This window comes from Pelophylax lessonae (assembly GCF_965119305.1).
Source record: "Pelophylax lessonae genome assembly, chromosome: 7".
NCBI classification, from domain to species: Eukaryota; Metazoa; Chordata; class Amphibia; order Anura; family Ranidae; genus Pelophylax; species Pelophylax lessonae.
The window spans coordinates 267195178-267215411 of record NC_138774.1 but is presented as its reverse complement, the minus strand read 5'-3'; the positions used below and the strand labels follow the sequence as shown (position 1 = coordinate 267215411).

Here is a 20234-nt window from a genome sequence, read left to right as displayed (position 1 = left end):
CATCAACTACACCAGCACACGCTCCTTCCTTCACCTCCTCTGCACAGACATGCACTGCTTCACTCTCCTCCACTACACCAACACAGGTTCCTTCCTTCACCTCCATTGCACAGACACGCGCTCCTTCACTCTCCTCCACTACACCAACACGCTCCTTCCTTCACCTACACTGCACCGACATGCACTCCTTCACCCTCCTCCACTACACCAACACACGTTCCTTACTTCACTTCCACTGCACAGACATGCACTCCTTCACCCTCCTCCACTACACCAACACACGTTCCTTACTTCACTTCCACTGCACAGACATGCACTCCTTCACCCTCCTCCACCCTCCACTACACCAACACATGTTCCTTCACTTCCACTGCACAGACATGCACTCCTTCACTCTCCTCCACTACACTAACACGCGTTCCTTCCTTCACCTACACTGCACCGACATGCACTCCTTCACCCTCTTCCACTACACCAACACACGTTCCTTCCTTCACCTACACTGCACCGACATGCACTCCTTCACCCTCTTCCACTACACCAGCACATGCTCCTTCCTTCACCTACACTGCACCGACATGCACTCCTTCACCCTCCTCCACTACACCAACACACGTTCCTTCCTTCACCTCCTCTGCACAGACATGCGCTCCTTCACCCTCCTCCACTACACCAACACATGTTCCTTCCTTCACTTCCACTGCACAGACATGCTCTCCTTCACTCTCCTCCGCTACACTAACACACGTTCCTTCCTTCACCTACACTGCACCAACATGCACTCCTTCACCCTCCTCCACTACACCAGCACATGCTCCTTCCTTCACCTACACTGCACCGACATGCACTCCTTCACCCGCCTCCACTACACCAACACACGTTCCTTCACTTCCACTGCACAGACATGCACTCCTTCTCTCCCCTCCGCTACACTAACACATGTTCCTTCCTTCACCTACACTGAACCGACATGCACTCCTTCACCCTCTTTCACTACACCAACACACGCTCCTTCCTTCACCTACACTGCACCGACATGCACTCCTTCACCCTCCTCCACTACACCAATGCACGTTCCTTCCTTCACTTCCACTGCACAGACATGCACTCCTTCACTCCCCTCCGCTACACAAACACACGTTCCTTCCTTCACCTACACTGCACCGACATGCACTCCTTCCCCCTCTTTCACTACACCAACACACGCTCCTTCCTTCACCTACACTGCACCGACATGCACTCCTTCACCCTCCTCCACTACACCAATGCACGTTCCTTCCTTCACTTCCACTGCACAGACATGCACTCCATCACTCCCCTCCGCTACACAAACACACGTTCCTTCCTTCACCTACACTGCACCGACATGCACTCCTTCCCCCTCTTTCACTACACCAGCACATGCTCCTTCCTTCACCTACACTGCACTGACATGCACTCCTTCACCCTCCTCCACTACACCAACACACGTTCCTTCCTTCACTTCCACTGCACAGACATGCACTCCTTCTCTCCCCTCCGCTACACTAACACACGTTCCTTCCTTCACCTACACTGCACCGACATGCACTCCTTCCCCCTCTTCCACTACACCAACACACGTTCCTTCCTTCACCTCCTCTGCACAAACATGCACTCCTTCACCCTCCTCCGCTACACTAAGGCTCCATGTACACGGGACGTTGTTAAAAGTCCCTTTTGAATGCTGGAATTTTTAGGACGTTTGAAACGTCCGTTCAGTCGCGTTTGTACCCGCGTTTAGCGGGCGTTTAGGGGCGTTTGTGTTTAGAACCGTTCCTAGAGGTCAAAAAAATTATTCCCCTTTAAAATGGAAAAACGCGAACGCTAAACGCGGGTCATCGCGTTCGGACGCGTTTGTGCGTTTGAAACGCCGGGAAACACACGTTCGAACGCAAATAATTGCATTCTAAAAAAAGTCCCTAAACGCAACTGCCTGAAAATGACTGTAAACGACCTGGTGTATATGGACAGATAAGATAAAATGTAGATGGGTTCAGGGGCTTCTGAAAAAAACGCCCAACTGCTCCTAAACGGCCATTTCCAGCGTCCCGTGTACATGGAGCCTAACACACGTTCCTTCCTTCACCTCCTCTGCACAGACATGCACTCCTTCACCCTCCTCCGCTACACCAACACACGTTCCTTCACCTCCTCTGCACAGACATGCGCTCCTTCACCCTCCTCCACTACACCAACACATGTTCCTTCCTTCACTTCCACTGCACAGACATGCTCTCCTTCACTCTCCTCCGCTACACTAACACACGTTCCTTCCTTCACCTACACTGCACCAACATGCACTCCTTCACCCTCCTCCACTACACCAGCACATGCTCCTTCCTTCACCTACACTGCACCGACATGCACTCCTTCACCCGCCTCCACTACACCAACACACGTTCCTTCACTTCCACTGCACAGACATGCACTCCTTCTCTCCCCTCCGCTACACTAACACATGTTCCTTCCTTCACCTACACTGAACCGACATGCACTCCTTCACCCTCTTTCACTACACCAACACACGCTCCTTCCTTCACCTACACTGCACCGACATGCACTCCTTCACCCTCCTCCACTACACCAATGCACGTTCCTTCCTTCACTTCCACTGCACAGACATGCACTCCTTCACTCCCCTCCGCTACACAAACACACGTTCCTTCCTTCACCTACACTGCACCGACATGCACTCCTTCCCCCTCTTTCACTACACCAACACACGCTCCTTCCTTCACCTACACTGCACCGACATGCACTCCTTCACCCTCCTCCACTACACCAATGCACGTTCCTTCCTTCACTTCCACTGCACAGACATGCACTCCATCACTCCCCTCCGCTACACAAACACACGTTCCTTCCTTCACCTACACTGCACCGACATGCACTCCTTCCCCCTCTTTCACTACACCAGCACATGCTCCTTCCTTCACCTACACTGCACTGACATGCACTCCTTCACCCTCCTCCACTACACCAACACACGTTCCTTCCTTCACTTCCACTGCACAGACATGCACTCCTTCTCTCCCCTCCGCTACACTAACACACGTTCCTTCCTTCACCTACACTGCACCGACATGCACTCCTTCCCCCTCTTCCACTACACCAACACACGTTCCTTCCTTCACCTCCTCTGCACAAACATGCACTCCTTCACCCTCCTCCGCTACACTAAGGCTCCATGTACACGGGACGTTGTTAAAAGTCCCTTTTGAATGCTGGAATTTTTAGGACGTTTGAAACGTCCGTTCAGTCGCGTTTGTACCCGCGTTTAGCGGGCGTTTAGGGGCGTTTGTGTTTAGAACCGTTCCTAGAGGTCAAAAAAATTATTCCCCTTTAAAATGGAAAAACGCGAACGCTAAACGCGGGTCATCGCGTTCGGACGCGTTTGTGCGTTTGAAACGCCGGGAAACACACGTTCGAACGCAAATAATTGCATTCTAAAAAAAGTCCCTAAACGCAACTGCCTGAAAATGACTGTAAACGACCTGGTGTATATGGACAGATAAGATAAAATGTAGATGGGTTCAGGGGCTTCTGAAAAAAACGCCCAACTGCTCCTAAACGGCCATTTCCAGCGTCCCGTGTACATGGAGCCTAACACACGTTCCTTCCTTCACCTCCTCTGCACAGACATGCACTCCTTCACCCTCCTCCGCTACACCAACACACGTTCCTTCACCTCCTCTGCACAGACATGCACTCCTTCATTCTCCTCCACTACACCAGCACACTCTCCTTCCCTTACCTCCGTGCACTTTGTGTTTATCCCATTGTTGTTACAAGTGCAGAAAGTCTCTTTCCAGCTACTCCTTGGCAGCCCTGACAGCCGCATTTGCCTACCAGGAGCACAAATAAAGAGAGATTCTCCTTTTGTTCTTCTGGCCTCACTGTTTTTCCCGTCCTTCCTAGAGTAGAGAGACAAGGCACATATGTGCATTTTTAGGATGTTATTTTTCAAGGAATCTTTAGTTGGATCTCTGTAGTTTTGTATTCAGTAGTCCCCTAACCTGTCTAGAGTCCACTAGTTTTGGGTTTCCTCCTACCTAATCAGTGTGGTACTGGAAAATAGTCTTACTCTTCAGTCCTGCTGGTTCCTTGGGCTATGTTACAAATACAGTGAGGTAGGTGCTGCAGGCCCCGTTTCTTGTCAATCCACAAGGCACAAAGGATCAGTGCTTCACTGTCCTATCTCTGGGTGTAAAGTCTCCTGGCTGGGCTGAACATGCACTGTATAAAACCCATGCATTTCTGTTAAAGGCCATTTACCATTGGAACTTGTGTTGGATGGTCCTTTCATAGGATCTACTAGAGATTCTAATGCATATTGTCCAGCCAGGAGAAATTTCACAAGGAGGCTGTGCAGCTTCTAGCAGGTCACATGGTAAAAGTCTATGTGGATAGGTATGGGTACACTCTAGGGCTGATGCTAAGGATGAGGGTTATTTAAAGGTGAAAGTTGTTGGCTTTTACCCACTTGACCTCTGGAAGATTTAACCCCCTTCACGACCAGCTCCCGCTGTGTATAATCACAACAGAAATAGGTTGCTGATGGGCGCGCATGCACGCCCTAGACCCTGAAATGCAGGATCGCTGCCTTGCCACCATATACAGTGGGTACGGAAAGTATTCAGACCCCCTTACATTTTTCACTCTTTGTTATATTGCAGCCATTTGCTAAAATCATTTAAGTTCATTCTTCTTCCTCATGAATGTACACATAGCACCCCATACTGACAGAAAAACACAGAATTGTTGACATTGTTGCAGATTTAATAAAAAAGAAAAACTGAAATATCACATGGTCCTAAGTATTCAGACCCTTTGCTCGGTATTTAGTAGAAGTCCTCTTTTGATCTAATACAGCCAGGAGTCTTTTTGGGAAAGATGCAACAAGTCTTTCACACCTGGATTTGGGGATCCTCTGCCATTCCTCCTTGCAGATCCTCTCCAGTTCTGTCAGGTTGGATGGTAAACGTTGGTGGACAGCCATTTTTAGGTCTCTCCAGAGATGCTCAATTGGGTTTAAGTCAGGGCTCTGGCTGGGCCATTCAAGAACAGTCACGGAGTTGTTGTGAAGCCACTCCTTCGTTATTTTAGCTGTGTGCTTAGGGTCATTGTCTTGTTGGAGGGTAAACCTTCGGCCCAGTCTGAGGTCCAGAGCACTCTGGAGAAGGTTTTTGTCCAGGATATCCCTGTACTTGGCCGCATTCATCTTTCCCTCAATTGCAACCAGTCGTCCTGTCCCTGCAGCTGAAAAACACCCCCACAGCATGATGCTGCCACCACCATGCTTCACTGTTGGGACTGTATTGGACAGGTGATGAGCAGTGCCTGGTTTTCTCCACACATACCGCTTAGAATTAAGGCCAAAAAGTTCTATTTTGGTCTCATCAGACCAGAGAATCTTATTTCTCACCATCTTGGAGTCCTTCAGGTGTTTTTTTTAGCAAACTCCATGCGGGCTTTCATGTGTCTTACACTGAGGAGAGGCTTCAGTCGGGCCACTCTGCCATAAAGCCCCGACTGGTGGAGGGCTGCAGTGATGGTTGACTTTCTACAACTTTCTCCCATCTCCTGACTGCATCTCTGGAGCTCAGCCACAGTGATCTTTGGGTTCTTCTTTACCTCTCTCACCAAGGCTCTTCTCCCCCGATAGCTCAGTTTGGCCGGACGGCCAGCTCTAGGAAGGGTTCTGGTCGTCCCAAACGTCTTCCATTTGAGGATTATGGAGGCCACTGTGCTCTTAGGAACCTTAAGTGCAGCAGAAATCTTTTTGTAACCTTGGCCAGATATGTGCCTTGCCACAATTCTGTCTCTGAGCTCTTCAGGCAGTTCCTTTGACCTCATGATTCTCATTTGCTCTGACATGCATTGTGATCTGGAAGGTCTTATATAGACAGGTGTGTGGCTTTCCTAATCAAGTCCAATCAGTATAATCAAACACAGCTGGACTCTAATGAAGGTGTAGAACCATCTCAAGGATGATCAGAAGAAATGGAAAGCACCTGAGTTAAATATATGAGTGTCACAGCAAAGGGTCTGAATACTTAGGACCATGTGATATTTCAGTTTTTCTTTTTGAATAAATCTGCAACAATGTCAACAATTCTGTGTTTTTCTGTCAGTATGGGGTGCTATGTGTACATTCATGAGGAAGAAGAATGAACTTAAATGATTTTAGCAAATGGCTGCAATATAACAAAGAGTGAAAAATTTAAGGGGGGTCTGAATACTTTCCGTACCCACTGTATGTAAGATATACAGTTGGCAATTGGTTAAAGTCGTACAATAATGATTCAAAATGTGTGCTTCAAATATGTTTGCCCAGTGAAGTCCATGTTTAAATATGTTAAATTTATTGCAAATATCAACCAGTTTATGTAGGTAATGTTACATTGTTGTCTTGTAGCTATTGGCTGAGCAGAAGGCTTCTGTCAAGGCTCAGGTGACTTCTTTACTGGGAGAGTTACAGGAGAGTCAGATGAGTCTGGAGTCCACTCAGCAGGAGCTGAACAAGGTGGAAGGGAGGTAAGGGAGCCAGTACTGGCAGGTATGACCAGTCACAAGGCATATGGATGGTAATCTGCACTGTACTGTGGCTTCTGGTGGGACAACTTAAACACAGAATGACTTTATACCTGAAATTGAACTGGACTTTAAAAAGGTGCAAGCATTTTAACCAACCAATGTCCATCCTGGTGCTTACTGCGAATACTTTCTATACCCTATTCTACTGGTTTACCTTTAAACCATTTTTTTTTTTTTTTTTAAAGAACCGTATATTGTCATTTACAGTTCTTTCTTTGGCTAAATGTTGCGGCTCTTGACATTTTGTTAAATACGTTCTCACCTAAAAATTTAAATAAAAAAAAAAAATAAAAAAGGTGAGGGCAGTAGGGAACAGTGACCTCTATGCCTACCTGATCACACAGAGACCTTTCAGTTATTAGAGGAAATTATTACGAAATCTATTATCAGCCTGGAGATGGCACTTCAGTCGTCTTGTTAAGAAAAAACATTCCCCCCCCCTGGGTGATCTATGTACTGTACAAGGATTTTAACAAACTTTGCTGCAGATTCCAACCTTTTTGTTATGCTGAAGAAATCACGGTTTGCACTTCTGTGCCAAGTGAGTCTAAGGCCCCTTTCACATATGGGAGTCTGTCGGCGGACTCCATTTTTGTCAGCGGGGGATCGATCCGCCGATTCCCCCACTGAGCAGGCAGATGGCAGCTCTGTCTCCGCGCTGTGTGCGGAGACAGAGCTGTCAGGTCCCTGCTGTTCTCTATGGGGGAATCGGATGAGAACAGACCGCCTGTCCGTTCTCTTCCGATCCAATCCGCTGGACGGGTGGAAAATAAGGTTTCCATCCGTCCAGATTTGACGGACCGGATCGGATGTCAGCAGACATGTCTCCGCTGACATCCGATGCCCCATAAAGATGCATGGGGCATCCGTTCCGATCCGCCTGAAAAACTCACAGGCAGATCTGAACGGTCCGCTAGTGTGAAAGGGGCCTAATGGGTGCAGTTTCATAATTATCAACCAGCTGCTGCAGAATTAGGGCTGTAATGAAGAAAGTTTCAGTTCTGCATCCCTTTAGACATTATTTCCTTTTGGGAGTATCTCACCAAAAATTACTTTTTTTGTTGGAGGGGATGCCAAAAATCTGACTTGTATCTTAGTGTAGACTTCTGGGAAAATCAGTGAGCCAATCACACAAGCAGGAAAATAAAGATTATATGTAATAAACGGTCAAAAGTGTGAAAAACATGTACACAAAATAATACTATAAAAAATGTTTACGTTAAACCATTCTAGTATCCCTTTAGAAGTAAAACGAGGAACAGGTTGTGTGATGGGTTAATTTTAGTTGGTAATTATGCATGGATGATGAAATCTGAAGGATCGGAAATTGAACTGCCCTGTTATTGTGTGAAGCCTTCGATATATGATGATTGAGATTCCGTAGTTATGGATGATTTATTGGCCTACGGTTTACAAAAACATACACTGGGCACATCATTTAATATAACAGAGGAGATTGTAGGCATAAGACCCAGGTATGATAGCAGCAGGAGGGAAGGGCGGAGGAGCAGATCGGAGCTGACAGGCAGGCAGGCAGGGAGGAGAGGTGCGGATCAAAGGATTAGTCCGCCTAAAACTGATCATTTAGATTGGACAGTGTTCATTCTCTGTTTTAATTGGCCACGCTGTAATGTGTATGCCACCATTTTAAATGCCTGTAGATGTGAAATGTGATCTGACTCTGGTGTGTGTTCTACTGCAGCCTGCAGAAACTGAGAGAGCAGCAGCGAGAGTGGGAGCTCCAGATAAAGCAGCATGTGATACAGCTGGACCAGCGGCGGATGCAGGTGCAGAGTCTAGAGACGGCACTGAAGGTGGAGCGGCAGAATGCCAGTGAGGAGATGTAAGTAGATTTAGGATGAGACTGATGGGGACCTATCCTTTTTATCCTGAGGTGGTCAGTGCCCACTTATGTTTAAAATCAAATTTAATACCCATGTCATTGTTTTGGGGCCTTATCCTAATATAAAACCTCCACTATGAATATTATGTCCAGCTTTCTAGGAGTTCAGAATCTGATTGTGGTGCCCTGATGGGCACATAAGCCATACACCTAGGACTTGCACAACTGCTAATGGCTAGTTGGAATCATTAATGCAAGTTTGTTTTTTTGTTTTTTTCTTGTAACGTGGAGGAATCCTCAGTTCCTTCCCTGTTGCTCCAGTATAATAAATCTTTGTATCCGCCCTCACAGCCAACAGACCCAGTGCACACAGGGTGGAAGCATGGCACATAAGGCATCGACTTTTTTTTTTTTTTTTTCTCAAGGTGGCTGAAAAGCTTGACATCCGTCCTTTATTGTATACAGGCGGTCCCCGAGTTACAAACATTCGACTTACAAACGACTCCTACTTACAAACCGAGAGAGACAACAGGAAGTGAGGAGAAATCTACCCCTAGGAAAGGAAATTCACTCCTGTAAGAGTTCTCATGGGAAAAAAGCGTCTCCAAGGAAGCTTTATCACCAATCCTTGTTTCAACAACCCAAAATTTTCAAAATTCAGTTGTCATAGGGTCAGAAAGTGAGGTGAAATCTTCTGAACAGGGGTACAGACAGGAAAATAAATGGTACAGGTTTGTTAACCCCCCCCCCCCCCCCCACGCTATCCAAAAGACTTAAAAACTATACTTTTGGCTGGGGTTACACTTAAAGTGGTAGTATCCCGCTTTTTTTTCACTTTTAACTACAGGTAAGCCTATAATAAGGCTTACCTGTAGGTACAATTAATATCTCCTAAACCGGCACGGTATAGGAGATATTTGCAGTCCACGCAGCCGCTCACGCGCTCTGACGGTCCGGCGGACCTTCAGCTTCCCTTGCCGGAAAATCATGCGCGCGGGAGTGACGTCATCGCGGCTCCGGCCAATCACAGCGCCGGATCCGCCGAACCCGGAAGAGACGCCGTGGGATCATGTCAGCGCCCACAGCGGTGTCCGGGGGTCCGTGTCGGGGCTTCGTTCTAAGGTAAGTACGTAATTCATAATGAGCTAGTATGCGATGCATACTAGCTCATTATGCCTTTGTCTTGCAGGGTTTGTTTTTTTTTCTGGGTTTGCAACCGCTTTAAAAAAATGTACCTGTTCCGACTTACAAACAAATTCGACTTAAGAACAAATCTACAGACCCTATCTTGTTTGTAACCCAGGGACTGCCTGTATAAGAGAAGTTCAACTTACATTTTGTCACTGAGGATTCTACCTCCAGTGGTCATTTCTCTTCCTATTTCTTCCCTGTTGGAACCCCTTGTGATCCCACTACCTTCACCTCTTCCCTTTAGCAGGCCCTAAACCACGCTCTACCTCTGAAGCCAAGCACAAGGCAGGTGTAGAGGTTGGTGCTGATCCCCCAAAAAGCAATACTAGTCCAAGATAGGAAGGTGCACTCCCAACATATGTCATTGCTAAAACATAGTAAATTAGTCCTTCTAAAATAAAGGTGAAAGCCCTGTGCAAAAGTAAAAATATGTGCACACTGCAGTCAATCTCAAAAGAACAATCCTGCCGCCAGAAGTAGTATACAAACTCAGGCTACTCGTACGCCATCAGAAGAGAAAACTTCACTCTGAATGCCTACTAATGCTTCACCCTATGCGTTACACCATAATGGCTTTTTCAAGTGAAAGAAAGCCATTTCTGAGTAACACGTAGGGCGGAGCATTAGGAGTTCAGTCAGCACTGAAGCCAAGGAGATTTGTGAGACCCTGGATACGTCCCGCTCTGCAACCTTGTTGTTTTCCCTCTGAATACTTTGTGCTTGTGAATGTGATTCTTGGCTTTAGTAAAGACTGATATTGTTTATAAAATAAAGAGAGCACTATTTCCCTTTTTGTAGGAGAGGAGTCTTGAATGAAATATCATCAGCTTGATGATGCTCACCACGGACACCTAATGTCAGCAGCACATGTGCACAATGGCCGACCCTTGACCCTCTTCACTCCATCCCCTGATCTTCATCCATATTAAATCCCACACATGCCTGGACCATTCTCATGCAGTGTCTTACAATTTGCCATAGTTGAAGGTTAGGGCTCTGTAGACCTAGGCGAACGCCTAAGGCCACTAAGACATGGGGGCCCAAGTCACCTGCCGTACGATACAGTAAGGAGTTCTTCTCACGCCACCAGGAGGGCCACCACTTCCCCCAATAACCACCAGGTCCTGGGTTGATCAGATTTGCACTTTACACATGAAAGCGTTTCCTTAGCTCTGCACTTTATTTGCCTTTCATTCAGCTGTGCATTACAATACTTTTTGAACACATTGCTTGGCTTATCTTGCATACATGGACAATGGTAATTTTAATCCCAGACCCTATATCATTTATAAAGATATTAAAAAGTAAGGGTCCCACCACTGAACCTTGGGGTACACCACTGATAACCTTAGACCATTCAGAGTAAGAATCATTAACCACTACTCTCTGAATTCTATCATTTAGCCAATTTTCTATCCATTTACAACTGATCTTTCCAAGCCTGTAGACTTTACCTGGCGCATTAGCCGTGTGTGGGGAACTGTGTCAAACGCTTTTGCAAAATCCAAGTATACTACGTCCACAGCCACCCCTCTGTCCAAGGTTTTACTTACCACCTCATAAAAAGAAATCAGGTTTGTTTGACAACTTCTGTCTTTCATGAATCCGTGCTGTCTGTTGCTTAAAATATTTTTTTTCAGCAAGAACTCATCTAGGTGGTCTTTTATTAAACTCTCCAATATCTTCCCAACTAGAAGTTAAACTAACAGGTCTATAGTTACTTGGTAAAGACTTTGATCCCTTTTTAAATATAGGAACCACATTGGCCCTACGCCAATCCAGTGGTACTATTCCAGTCCTTAACGAGTCCATAAAAATTAGAAACAAAGGCTTTGAAATTACAGCGCTCAATTCTTTTAGGATGCGTGGGTGGATGCCATCTGGTTCAGGCGCTTTATCCACCCTTATTCTGTCTAAATATTTCTGGACCATATCATAATAATAAGACCAGACATACTAAACTGTACTTATTCTGGGTCATTGCCATGGAAATGATTGAAGCGAGAAGGTTGGCATAATGCTAGGTAACTACTATTTTTAGCAATAAAGTGAAGTGATTTCCCCTAAAATACATTAACCATGCTTGATCAGTTTGCACTATACTCCTTTTTTCTTTTTTTTTTTTTCCAGGGATTTTTTGTCTTCCTGTCATTGTTCCTGTCCTGCAGATTGTGAAGCATCATCCTGGCTCATGCCCTGCTTGAGCTGCAGCAAACTCTTTAGTTGATAGAATTTCTGCATCTCCCTTCTTTTAATAAAATTAATACTGTTATAGTAACAAGATACAGTAACGAGAGCTATCATTTATGAGAGCTTTTATGAGGACTTAATAGCAATAAGTGCCCTAAGTGGCAGCTTTGAGTTGGTTAACAAATACCCCATAAGCAAAATAGTTATTTGCAGTACGCCTTGTTACAGGTTTTTCTGCAACATGTAGCCTTTATTTGAGGATGCAATGATGGAAAAATATGTCCAATGACTTGGGATGGGACTTAATGGAGAGCCCTAGCAACAGGCTAGAAGATGATTAAAGCTATAAGGCAGACTATAAATAAGCGCTGTTAGACTTTACCTAGGGCTACCCTTCTACATCCATCACCCAAAAAATCTAATTGTAATGCTAGATTATCAAAATTGTTTTCAACTTTTTTTTTTATACTCTCAACGAGAGCGATGTCAGGAGTCAGCAGATATTCTACAGAATAAAAGATCTTCTACCAAGTTGCAACAGAATCTTTATCATATAGGAGTGGTTAGAGCGGGTGAACAGGAAAAATATGGTAGAAAGTGGACATTATTTTTTAGGGGAGCAGTTGGGTAGACCAACTAATTACTGACAAAAGTAGGTATCAATCAGAGCAGCAGAACTGGCGGGCCTGTAGATTTGTCCACCCAGGGTACCCAGGAAGTGGCTCCAGTTTTCTCCCATCTGTGAGCCCCTGTTGGGATAATGGGGTGGTAGGTTTTGTGACATGTTGGGTGCTCCTTACTATGCGCCAGCACATCACATACGATTCCTAACCCAAATGCATGCTAGGGTTAGGTAGGTGTAAACAGACAGCCGGCATTTGGTGTTTTCATTCTTGTGCCACCAGGAATAATACTGGACTTTATACCTGTATTTATGCTGCTTCACTTTTTTTGTTGTGTTTAGTCAGCTTAATTGCCACCAAGAAATGTATAAAGAGAGACCCACTAAAGAAGCATCTAAAATCTGAAAATGAAAAATGTTTGATAAATTTATATTCGGTAGGTTGGTCCAACTGAAAGGTATCTTTTTTTTTTTTTTTTTTTTTTTACTTTCATAGGAGGAAGCTGGCCCAACTTCAGGCTGCATACAGCAAGCTGTTTCAAGAATACGATGCTTACATCAAGAATGGCCTTAAGCAAGAAAAACACATGAAGGTGAGAAGAATCCAAATCATGCCTGGAGTGGTTAGTTCTGAGAATGGTTCACTAACATGGAATTTCTTTTAAACAGGGCTTGGACCTCCAGCTGCAAGAACTAAAGCAGCAGCTGCAGGAGGCCGAAGAGGCTCTGGTAGCCAAACAAGAACTCATAGACAAACTAAAGATTGAAACGGATGAGCAGAAGAGCCTGAAAGAGACAATTGGTGTGCTCAAAGCCCAGGTAAACCAGTCTACAGTGCTCATGTTAAAAACAGCAGTTCCCCTTCAAGTGCTGCCAACAGTTTGTTCATAATGAGGGCAAAAGCAAACAAATGGCATTAAAAAGTGGATGCTGCCATGTAAGATCTTTTACTAAAGGTGCAATCTTGCAGGGTCCTCACATTTATCCTTCCTTTGACTTATCGTAAAATCCATTTCTCTGATGTTCATTGATGGACTCAGCTCCTAAATCTTCCTAACTGTTGGGTTATACTGCCCCCTACAGGAGTAGCACATTAGTTAGGAAAAAGCTTGAATACGCCTATGGGCAGTCCCAGGGGGTATACATACACCCACTCTCCGCTATATGCACTCAGAGAAATGGATTTTACGGTACGTCAAAAATCCAATTTTCTATTTCGTTAATTGACGGACACAGTTTCTGATTCTTCTTAACCATTGGGACGTCCCAAAGCAGTGTTGGGGTGGGAAAAAAGCAGAAAAAAAAAATACCCAAGGCTAACAATAACCGACCAGGTAACATTAAGTTCAACCACAAACAACTGGAGCTGACCTGAAAAAAACAATACACCCTCAAAGCGGACCAGGTCCTCTAAACAGCTGCAAGTAAAACCTTGCAGCCAAAAGAAGCATCCGCAGATGCCAACACATCCACTTTATAAACCTTTTGTAAAAGTGGGCACCAAAGACCAGATGGTCGCCTTGCAAACCTGCGTCACTTACACTTGATGACGGAAAGCCCAGGAGACACTAAGCACCATGGTAGAGTGCTCCTTGACAGGGAAAGGAGAAACCTGACCCCTGATGCAATAGGCCTGAACCACCGTCTGTCTGATCCATCTGGAAATGGTCGCAGAAGAAGCAAACACCCCTTTGTGAGGTCTGTCCGTGAGCACAAATAGAGAGTCTGACTTTCTAAAAGACTCCGTAGCTGCCAGGTACACTCTTAATTGCCCGGACCACATCCAAGGTATGCAAGGTAATTTTCCTTCGAATGTTTAGCCTGGGACACAGGAAAGACAACACAATGTCTTCATTCAAATGACAGTCCGACACCATCTTAGAAAGGAATGACAGACGTGGCGAAGTACCACCTTATCCTTGTGAATCACCATAGAAGATAAACGACAGGATAACGCCGTCAGTTCCGACATCGTGCGCGTAGAGGTGATAGCCACCAAAAAAAGGCCACCTAGCGCAAGCAGGGAAACCTCCCAAATATTTTCAAAAGGAGGCTTCTGTAGAGCTGAAAGCACCACATTAAGATTGCACGGCGGCAATGGAGTCTGCACTGAAGGAACCCAACATCGGACACCCTGAATAAAAGTACGCAACAGGGAGTGTGAGGCCAAAGGTCGTTGGAAAAGGACTGCCAAAGCCGATACCTGGCCCTCGATGGTACTTGAGGCCAATTTCTGTTCAACCCCTTGTTAAAGGAAGGTTAGAATCCGATCCACCGAGGAGCAGCGAGGATGAACCCCAAGTGACTCACACCAGACAATGTACGTCTTCCACGTACAATGGTAGATCTTCCTAGAAGTAGATATCCTAGCTTTCAACAGCGTAGGAATCACCGACTCAAACAAAGCTCCATCCTTCAGCACCTGGCGCTCAACAGCAAAGCCAGCGACCTGTAAAGCGGGATGGAAGGTTGGTCTTTGGGACAGCCGATCCTCCCTCAGAGGAAGCCCCCAAGGGGGAGCAGCGACCAGCTGTACCCCATCGGCATACCCAGAGGTCAGTCTGTACGGAATCCCTTCTGCATTGATCCTGCACAGGAGTCGTGGCAGAAATTTGAGAGGGCTGGAACGAAACGGTCAGCCCACCTTAGGATGCCAGCTACTTACCGAGCCACCAGGACACTACTTGGGCCCCCTTGGTGAGTGACATAGACCACGGTATTGTCCAAATGAATTTGTACCGGACACCCCTGAAGCCGAATTGTCCAATGAGCCAGACAAAGGCTGATCGCTTGGAGCTCCAGGACATTAAATCGGTAGTCTGGACTCTGCCAGAGTCCAGACCCCCTGAGCACATCTGTGCGGAGGACGCCTCCCCACCCGGACAGACTGTCATCTGTGGTGACCATCCAGTACAGGGGGAGAAAGGATTTTCCCTGTTGGGTTAAGTGCCAGAGAATGAAGCCACCTCTAGAGACTGTGGATCTTAGTCCCATTTCACCAGATTCTCTTTAGCAGAAATCTTGTGTGGAACTGGGCAATCAGACCGCTTTGAGGGTGGACACCATCAGGCCCAGCACCCGTATGCAAGCCCGGAGGGATGACATCTGCTGAAAAACAGAAGCTGAATTGCCTCCTGCAATGTCTGGAGTTTTTCCAGAGGAAGAAACACTCTGGCTGAGGCCAAGTCCAGAGTCAGACCCAGATATTCCAGTTTTTATGGACAGAACCAAAGCAGACTCTTGAAGGTTCAGAATCCAACCGAACTCCCTCAGTTTGCAGAACAATCTTCATTTGTCCATCAGAGCAGTCGGATACTCTGCTCATAGAAGAAGATTGTCCAGGTACCCCAGTACCGTGCTCCCCCGCTGACACAAACAATGCCAACTTTTTTGTGAAGACCCGAGGAGCGGAGGCGAGACCAAAGGTCCACGCTCCAAACCGATAATGCTCCTCGCCCACGGCAAAACAGAGGAAGCATTGGGAACTGGCACATATTAGAATATGCCGGTAGGCATCCTTGATTTTCGATAGAAGCAAGCAGAAATCCCCCTGACGTAGGGACACCACTACCAAGTGAATGGACTCCACGTGGAACTTCTGTACTCGCCCCAGCAGTTTAGCGCCTTGCGGTCCAGAATTGGAATGTACCTTGCCTTCCTTCCTGGGAACTGTAAAGAGGTTAGAGTAAAAACCCCTGAAATCGGAACAATCACCCCTTGAAGGAACAAGTCTTGCACTACCCCAAAGAGACCTGCAAGTGATCTGGGGTCAAGTGCAGGTTGAAAGGGAAGAACCTTTCCGGAGGATAAGACTGAACTCTATCTCGTAGCCTGACTGAATAACGTTGTGGACCCACGTGTCCTATATCAGGGAGGTCCATGGATCCGGAAACCAGCGAAGATACCCAATGGTTAGGAAGAATCGGGAGCTGTGTCCGTCAATGAATGAAAGAGAACTGTAGATTTAGGTGTTGGACACTGAATATGCACTTGCTTGGCTTAAAAGGATTGTAAAGGCAGAAGCTTGTTTTTTTTTTTTTTATCTTAATGCATTAAGATGAAAAAAAAAAAAAACCTGTGTGCAGCAGCCCCCCCGAATACTTACTTGATCCTGTCTTTATCCAGCGATGTTGCAGGAGTTTCTCAGCTTCCCAGGACTTCCCTCATTGACTGAGACAGTAGCATGGCACGATTGATTTCTGCTGCTGTCAGCCAATCAGAGAGAGGGGCCGGGTTGTGGCTCCGTGTCTGAATGGACACATGGATGTCCCCATAGCAAGCTGCTTGCTGTGGGGGCACTCAATAGGAGGGGGGGCAGGAGCAAAGAAGAGGGACCCGGGAAGAGGAGGACCTGGGTCACTCTGTGCAAAACCAACTGCACAGCGTAGGTAAGTATAACGTGTTTGTTATGTTTTTAAAAGGAGACTTTACAATCACTTTAAGCTGGCCACACAGTGTTTAAAAAAAATCAGCTGGTTCATCCACCTTGTTTGTATGGATGGAGGAAACTGTTAAGCCAGCTGGCTGAATGAAGAAACAAATCCTCTGGCTAGCTTTAGGTTTGTAGTGGCAGCTTCCACATTACTAACATTTAAGGCGAGTGTAGTGATTGTACCGAGATACGGTGGCTGCCATATGTTTCTTTCAGAAAATGCTGGGCAATCTGCCCGTTTCCTGGCTTCCGTTTGTTACTGCATTGCAGTGGTGTGCACTGGAAGAAGTACTGCATGTGCAGTGTAGCAGGTTGTGGCTGAAACTGCCTCCCCTCCCCTCCAATACATAGGTCACCTATTGGCCAGAAGTGCTGATCTAATGCTTGTTTTCCATCATAACTGTTCGACAGAAGCCGGTTATTGGATCAGCCAATTTTCAGCCCCTGTATACCCTGCTTTAAGAAAATGTGACATGACATTTCATTAAAATTCTAAAAAGAAAAAGTAAATAGCATGATGTGCCAGGATTGGCTTGCTTTTACACAGTGGGGTTTATTTACTAAAGCTGGAGAGTGCAAAATCAGTCTCACTTCTGCATAGAAAGCAATCAGCTTCCAGTTTTTATTGCCAAAGCATAATTGAATAAGCTGAGATTAGAAGCTGATTGGTTTCTTTGCAGAAGTGAGACTGATTTTGCATTCTCCAGCTTTAGTAAATACACCCCACAGACTTCCCAGTACAAACCAGGGGGTCGTGCAGTCAGCACACCCGCAGGTTGTGTGTGTAAACCTCTTACCGTGAACTTGTCTGTGTAAAGAGTTGGAAAACAAACTTGTGGTCATATCTTGTAAACAACATAATGCTTAAGTTTGTGTATATAATTTTTTTTTTTTTTTTACACTACTCCAGGCTGATATTTTTTGCGCAGACTTCCAGGCTGAAAGACAGGCGAGGGAGCGGCTTCATGCAGAAAAGGAGCAGCTACAGGAACAACTGGAGGAATTAAAGCGAGAAAGGTAAAGGAACAAGTCTGGGGAAGGCAAATCTGTGTGTCCCCCCAAATACAGCTGATTGTATTTTCGATAATGTTCTCTGTCTGTGTTGTAGGTTGAGGATGGAAGACATGAGAAACAGGCATGTCGACAACGCACGACCAAACCAACCCTGTGAGTAGCACTAATGTGTCCTCTGTATTTTGCTGTAATTTTTTCTACTTTAACCACTTGCTGCCAAATCATGTACCTAGAACATAATTTTCCTTCAAGTGGTTGTACTGGGGTGATGCCTGCAGCTATCACCCTGGTACTGTTTTTAGAGCCAACTAGCCACGTGATTGCTAATAAGATACTTCCACGGCTCTCTCGTCCCACCGGGAGACCCGAGCTAGGCTAGTTAGTCTAAAGGCCCGTGCACACGATATGAAAATCCAAAGGTAAATTTAGTTCGAACGATCTGATGATTTTCTGATTGTTAGTGTTGTGCTTTCGACAGCCGATTACGAATTTTCGGACGACAAAAACTGGATGTGCAGGCTATACATTTTTTAATCTTAAGTCACCACAACGTCCGATTTTCGTTTAATTAGTACAGTTTTCATCTGAAAAAAATCATAAGAGCAAGACTAGGCATGCTCAGAAACGAAAGAACACATACAAAACAATTCAACACATGACATCACTTCTGAAGTTGAATTCTGTTGTATGGGAATTTTCGTATGAAAATAACCTCTTCACTTTCGACATGAGACTAGCATGCAACAAAAAACGGACAACAGATCGTTCGATAATCTGATCGTGTGTACGAGGCTTGACTCATACAAGGCCGGAATTTGCTTTGATTGGGTCTCCACTATGGTGACCTGGAATTGATAACATGCAATCACTTCCAATTTAGCTGGATGTCAACAGCACCAGTTTTTTTTTTTGGGGGGGGAGGGAGGGAAATGAAAGTATTCAAAAACATGCAAAGAAGGGATTTGGGGTCTTATTGACTCCAGATCCCTCCATAAAAAGTACCTGTCGCATGTATTGCTGTCACAAGGATGTTTACATTCCTTGTGACAGTGAATAAAAAAAAAAGTAAAGTAACTGTGTAAAAATTAAATACATTAATAATTTTACGTACACAAACTGCAATCATCCCACACGTGCGGTATCGCTGCGAACGGCCGATCATGCCCAGTAATTGTAGCACCAGACCTCTCCTCTGTCAATCTAAACTAGTAACCTGTAAAATTTATATAATTTGTAGCTATGACGTGGGCAATTTTAAAATGTGATATGTTTGGTATCCATTTACTCAGCTTATCTTTTAAAAACCTGTGACATAAATTGCAAAACCCACCAATTTATTTTCTAGGGCCTCTACTTTAAAAACACAATCTTTTGGGGTTCTAAATAAAAAGATTGTTACATGTGAACAGAAAAGGTCTGGCCTTCAGAATGGTTAAATACGTTTTTAATTTCTTTACAGCCCTCTACCCTCTGCAGTACTCCAATGTGCCAGCGCCTTCTTTCCATCCTGTAGTAGAACCTCAGGAATATCGCTGCCCCAAGTGTCAGTACAAAGCCCCAGATATGGACACGCTGCAGATCCATGTCATGGATTGCATACAATAACCACTCAACACTAAGGACTGCTCAGCCTGCTGCCTTATGCGCCATACACCTCAGTGTGCTGAAGACTGCAGATCACAGCACCCCTTGGAAATATAGACCTGCTCCTGATTGCACGGTACCTGCAGCAGGGTTTGTATTCCACCACATTGAAGCTTGGTGTTGCTTTGTGAAAGATTCCTTGGTCTGTTTATGTGATGTGCACTGGAGTTCTCTTAATCTGACAAACCTAGTTATTGAAGGATGATTAACAAAATATGCTGTTTCAGCTACTTTGGAGGGGGCGCTCCCCTTTTATTACTGTAAATATTTACTACCATAAGAATGTATATAATATATATATTTTAGAGAAAAAAAGTTGATGGTGTTTTTGGAACATTGTTTTTTTTTTTTTCCCCCCAAAGACCCTGGAAAGATGTCAACTGACTAAGGACAGTTTGCTTGGTCAAAGTTAAGTGTTCTCTAGTTAAAAATGTTAAACAGTGTTAAATCAATTGATTTACAGTCATCATAAAAACTGTGACCCAGAAGTGATTAAGCATCTGTTGGCCAATAGAAACCAAGCAGATTCTTTGTTTTAAGCACTAGATCAATCACAGAAGGAATCTGGTTGGTTTCTACTGGGCTGGGTCCTATTATCAGACTTGGTTCTGGCATACTGGTGTCTTCCTTTCTCAATAAAACACAGCTGCTTATAAAATATTGCTTTAAAGGAATCCAGA

The 20234-nt window shown here is 45.3% G+C and overlaps 1 protein-coding gene across 4 annotated transcripts in view; it reads left to right on the top strand.

Moving 5' to 3' along the window:
- IKBKG (inhibitor of nuclear factor kappa B kinase regulatory subunit gamma) overlaps positions 1-19854 on the top strand; it is a 48961-nt gene extending 29107 nt beyond the window's left edge. For 2 of the 4 annotated variants that reach the window (XM_082262898.1, XM_082262897.1), the window contains exons 8-14: positions 6440-6558; positions 8321-8461; positions 12961-13057; positions 13134-13283; positions 17807-17913; positions 18005-18063; positions 19370-19854. In XM_082262898.1, coding sequence (XP_082119024.1) covers positions 6440-6558; positions 8321-8461; positions 12961-13057; positions 13134-13283; positions 17807-17913; positions 18005-18063; positions 19370-19515 — 819 coding nt within the window. In that variant the 3' untranslated portion in view covers positions 19516-19854. The remainder of the gene's footprint in view (positions 1-6439; positions 6559-8320; positions 8462-12960; positions 13058-13133; positions 13284-17806; positions 17914-18004; positions 18064-19369) is intronic. The other 2 variants (XM_082262900.1, XM_082262899.1) reach the window with 1 other exon arrangement.
- The last annotated feature ends 380 nt before the right edge of the window (positions 19855-20234 follow it).